The sequence below is a fragment of the Limulus polyphemus genome, unplaced genomic scaffold (assembly GCF_000517525.1).
Source record: "Limulus polyphemus unplaced genomic scaffold, Limulus_polyphemus-2.1.2 Scaffold6885, whole genome shotgun sequence".
Classification (NCBI taxonomy): Eukaryota; Metazoa; Arthropoda; class Merostomata; order Xiphosura; family Limulidae; genus Limulus; species Limulus polyphemus.
The window spans coordinates 1-5433 of NW_013672495.1; the positions used below are offsets into that span (position 1 = coordinate 1).

General features: G+C 31.8%; 1 protein-coding gene across 1 annotated transcript in view; it reads left to right on the forward strand.

The window, feature by feature from the left end:
* The first annotated feature begins 671 nt into the window (after positions 1–671).
* LOC106474157 (poly(ADP-ribose) glycohydrolase ARH3-like) overlaps positions 672–5433 on the forward strand; it is a 29311-nt gene continuing 24549 nt past the window's right edge. Inside the window, 3 exon segments of the mRNA XM_013934847.2 lie at positions 672–880; positions 2606–2705; positions 4243–4456. Of these exon segments, the coding sequence (XP_013790301.1) occupies positions 691–880; positions 2606–2705; positions 4243–4456 (504 nt within the window). The 5' untranslated portion in view covers positions 672–690.

Here is a 5433-nt window from a genome sequence, read left to right on the forward strand (position 1 = left end):
GTTTCGTCGAAACGAAGTTACGGAAAGTTAATTAACAAACGGAAACGTAACAATACTAAGGAGGGGCATTGTTGCGTCAGCAAGGTCACGTGACTAGTATCACGCCAACTCTTTCCAGAAATATCCTGTTCCTTATTGAATGCCCTAGCGTTTACTAGATTAGTGTTAGTCTTGTATATATACTACGGTCACAACGTGACGGGGCGATGAGTAATTGAATGTATGCTGACAGAGAGAATATTGTTGGGCAAGTGAGACGGTCGTTAAGAATTATAGCGTTTGTTATAGAGCGACTGTTGAAATTAAGTGTATCGTAAAGTTGTATTCGGAAAGAATAAACCAGTTTTATTTAAGAAAGGACTTGTGTCGCTAAAATTTCGTCGGAACGAATTTGCGGAAAATTAACTAATGAACGGAGACGTAACAGTATTATCACCTTTCTCTCGGTAGTGTTCTCAAGAGATATGCGTGTTTAAAAACAACAACAACAAAAAACAAACAAACTGTGTGGTGTTCGCTATGTTCAATGTACAATAAAATAGGTAGCATTGTTCGGTATTTGAATGACTTTTACATGAAAGTGAATTAATCAAAATGGTTTCAGTAGAATTTTATTCACATTCAATATCGTTATTATTTTATTGAAATCATGATTTTTTATTTTTTTCTTCCTATCATCACTTAAGTCTCATGAAAACTGAAACAGTGAAAGTCAAGATGTCTTCTGTCTCTACATTTATAACTGGGAAATTTCGGGGTTGTTTGGTAGGCTCCCTTTTGGGAGATTGTCTTGGATCGCCTTTTGAAGGAGATTTTCCTGTATCTAAAAATGTTCTCGCAAACTATTTCACAAATTTATTGAAAAGTGAGAGTGCTAAGGGTATGTTATGGTATTCAGTTATTGCATAGGCGAACGACGTGACGTAACTTATGTACATATAATTTAGTGGACACTGTTGGTCAGTCTAGGCTGTCCCATCTGCTAAACTAAACTAAACTTGAAAACACTGAAAGCCAGCCCTTACAATTCAAATATTTTTTAACATTTCATTTTATTAACTGCATCAACCACATTTGAAGGTAACCCATTCTAAACTAAAAGTAAAGGCCTACACCCTGTTAGTGTCACTGTTAGTAAAATATAGATATGTAACTTGAATATGACTCCTACCCTGCCAGAATTTGTGTTCCCATTTTCTACCATTCTCACCATTTAATGATGATTCATTATGAAAAAAGATGATGCATCAACACTATCAATTTCCTTAATGTTCTTAAACATTTCAATCAAATCCCTACTTTCAATCTCAGGTATCATCCTAGTAGTAGTAGCCCTTCTCTGAACCCTTTACAGCAATTCAATGTACTTCCTAAGGTAAGGAGCCCATGATTGAACACAGTGTTCTAAATGTCGCCCAACTGGTGACATATGCAATGAAAGTATAACCTCTTTAGACTTGCATTCATAAAAATGCTAAGTAACTCAAATTTAAGCCCAAAGCCGATACTGACAGAGGCAATAATAGCACTCGTTTTAGTAGAAACACTAAATAGAAGATTAGTACAGATTAGCTGTTATTATAATCATTCTAAGCAGATTATAATACAATGGAGTCATAGTACAAGTAATATATGTACTGATAAAATGAATTATTATGATTTCAATTTTTTATATTATGATTGTAGTTATTGACAGACTTTGGATTACGAGAGTCTCAAGGTATCTCTGCTGCTCCATGTGACAGCTGTATAGTTATCCCATGTGCATATATAGAGGACAGTGTGTGTTATAATGAAATTATTTGATGAAACAGTAAATAACCATCTGGACTGATTTTACTACAGGAAATAATAAGACGTTGGCTTGATTTATCATGTTCTGAATTAGAGATGTAGAAAAAATTTGTAGATATTAAATGCAGACTATATAATAAATAATAATATCTGATCAGAGTAAGTTATATACAAAAATTTAATCCGGCCATAATTATAGCTAATTAAATATACTTTTCTTATGTATCTACTTATAAAGAGTGCTTTGTTTCATCAGATTGTTATTTTTGACCACAAACACAATAACATCTCATGAGGTTCAGTAAGTGTAGGAGATTTAGGTTAGCTCTAAATACAAATTCTAAGTTAACAATGCAACTCAATCTTTATAATACATATTTAATTATTAATGACAAATTTGAATAAAACAAATGTAGTTACACTTGATTTAGTAAGTCGTATACCAAAATTATTAATCAAAGGAAAAAAAAAGCATATCTTACTTAGGGAGCCCCAAAACACTAGCCCCTGTCTTAAATAACCTAGTCATACTTTTAGTAATAACAATTTTGTTGGGATGTTCATGTTCTAACTCCGTCTTTCACAATTTCATATTAAATGGCAGAAATTAACAACAAAAATGTGATGTTTGCTGTAGGTTACACACCGTTTTTTACTCCAAGAAACATAACTTACAACAAATACTTTATTTCAGATATAGGATTTCACCATTTTGTGCTTATTTTTTATTCAGAAACTAAACATTTATTGTTTTAAGTTTCATATTTAAAATGTTATGTATATGAGTATATGTGGTTTTTCCACTCTATAGGACCTCTTAAGCCGTATACAGATGACACAGCGATGACAAGATCAGTAGCTAAATCTTTGATTGAAAGAAGAACATTGGATGCACATGATATGGCTAAAAAGTATGTAATTAATTTTATAAACACTTCTGAAAGAGTTTGAATATCTCTTTGACGAAGCACCAATTCTTTGCATTTATACACAAGACAAGATTTTAAATGAGCAATGTACATATGCTAAGGTATATTTTATTCTTGTGGTAGCCTATGAACATTTGAATGAGCTATTATTTGATTATATATTATGAATTTTTGTTCATTCTACTATTAAAAAGTTTAATAATGGATTAAACATTGTTATTGCACTAGGTTTGTTTCTAAACTTTTGTAAATGTAAAATCTTCTAATAATGTATTCGATATACAGTGATACAGTATATACAGCTCTGATTAATTCTTTGGCTAAATAGCAGAATAAGTTATTATGTATGCATTATTTTAAAATATTTTGTAAATTTTTGTATCACTATCTAGATATCACTAAATTTTTTAAATTTACCTTACATATGTATATAAACATCTTAAATCAAGTGTATCAACCAGTTATATGTACTCTCAGAAAAATAAATGCAACTACACATATGGCTACTTCACAGCAATAATACTAATAATCGTGACACGTTCAAGCTATGAAAAGCATTACATTTGCTACAACAAAATCAGTATTTATTAGTACAAAGATATGGCACTAGTTAATGGCACAAGTTTACAAGTGTTAAAACTGATATTAAGCAAACATTCATTCAGTAACTTGGTAACGAGCTGCCAGTGATATTGGGCTGGTACACCAGCTATCATTGTATTATAGAACCAAGGAGTTTTATAGGAGTTATCACCATTAGTGCTTCAAATGCCTTATAATTTTCAGAATTACAGTGTTGAATTTATGACATAGCTCAGTCAGTAAACTGCTCACATATTCACCTCTGACTACTTGCCAGTGTAATGTAATCAATAACACTTTTTGTTTTTTACAATAAAAGTATGGAATTCATGTCATATTCAAGGGTATAGGTAAACTAGATAAATATGGTAACAGGATAAAAATAAAGAGACATCTTTTAATAAACAATTACCAGATATTTTAGGCAATATATAACCTGATAACTGAGATTTTTTGCAGAATATGATTTCTTATTATTTTATATTTTTGTAATAATGAAACATTGATTCACTTTGGGACTTGACTCAAATGGCCCCTTTGCAATTTTATGTCTTACCCCCCTATTTTATTTTCATTTGTCATTCGGAATCTTTCACACATTATTTCAATTGAAATGTCAGGAATTGGGATTGATTTTTGTTTTGGCAGAAGAATCTTATCAATATTGATTATTCAAAAATCAAAAGTATTGATGATTGCGGTATCAGAATCATCTCACCTTCAAATCAAACCAATTCAAAACTCTAATTATTAGTCTCCTAAACTTCCGTTTATGTTTTGTGAATGTTGTTACTCAAGTTTTGTTTCTGACGTATTCTTTGTACATATTATATGTTTAATGACTTAATGTACAAGGTTTGACAAATGCAGTTAAAGTTAAAGAAGGAGTATCAGATTTATTTGTTGTATTTGTTATTATTACATTGAAATTTTATAGGTTTACAGATGAATATTTCAAGCAGCCTAAACGAGGGTATGGATTTAATGTTGTTGATGTATTTAAAGCATTAAAAACAAGACATTATTGTAATGTATTTCAACCAGCAAGGGAGTTGTTTTCTGGGAATGGTTCGTATGGCAATGGAGGAGCCATGCGGGTGGCACCAGTAGCATTGTTTTGTTATACACAGGATAAAGAAACCCTTATAAAGGTAAGACTTGTTCATATATTGATGATTAGTTATGTAGTCACTCAATGATAACCAAACACCAACTGAATAATTCACTGTATAGCCATATCAACTTTGTATATGTATGTGCTGAGTTCTGTAGAGCTAGTTATTTGGTATAAAATTTACTTCTTACAGATGTAGACATAAAGTATAGGAAATTTTCCTTCAAATGTGTTAGTTATCAATGTTAGCTATAAATGTGGATAGAAATTTTTATTCATCTGAATTCTTTGAATTGAAGGATATGAAGTTTCTGCCAAAGTCCTTCAGAGAGAGGTTTAAGTTAGATAACCATCACATGACAAAAGTATATTGTTCTACTCTATAAGTCAATAGCTTTCTTTTAGTTAGGTTACTGTGTAGAACAGTAGAACAGTATACTTTTTTTATGGAATGCACCCTTTCTAAACATGCATTTTATTATCTCCTTCATCCTGTATCAAAAGAAAACAAATCTTAAAATGGTACAGATTCTAAGGCAAACAGTTTCAGTTTACTCACCAGTTTAGGATAAAAGATGGACTTGAGCTTGGGATAAGGTGATGTCCATTTTTGGCTGAGTTGTTGATGCAGCAACTTAGAGACCCCACTCTACTTGCAGGTGAGATTGCTATTTTGATTATTGTTACAGCAGAAAACACTGACTCACACGAGTATGATGATCTAAAAGACAAAAGCACATTCATCACTTTTCTTGACAGGACAGGGTATGCTTTGCAATTTAGCATCCAGAAATTCCCAAGAGGTTTCGACTTGAATTCTTCCTAAAGAGTTTTATCACTGGAACTTTTATGTCAGCAGAGAATACATCTATACACCTTTAAACAGTGTCACATGTTAAAGGGCCTCACCATTCCTCTCTCCATACATGATCTCACACATGCTCATTCATTCTCTTATATTAAATATAGTGTTACGACATCGAAGGTCACGTGACGTAGTATCACGTCTACCAC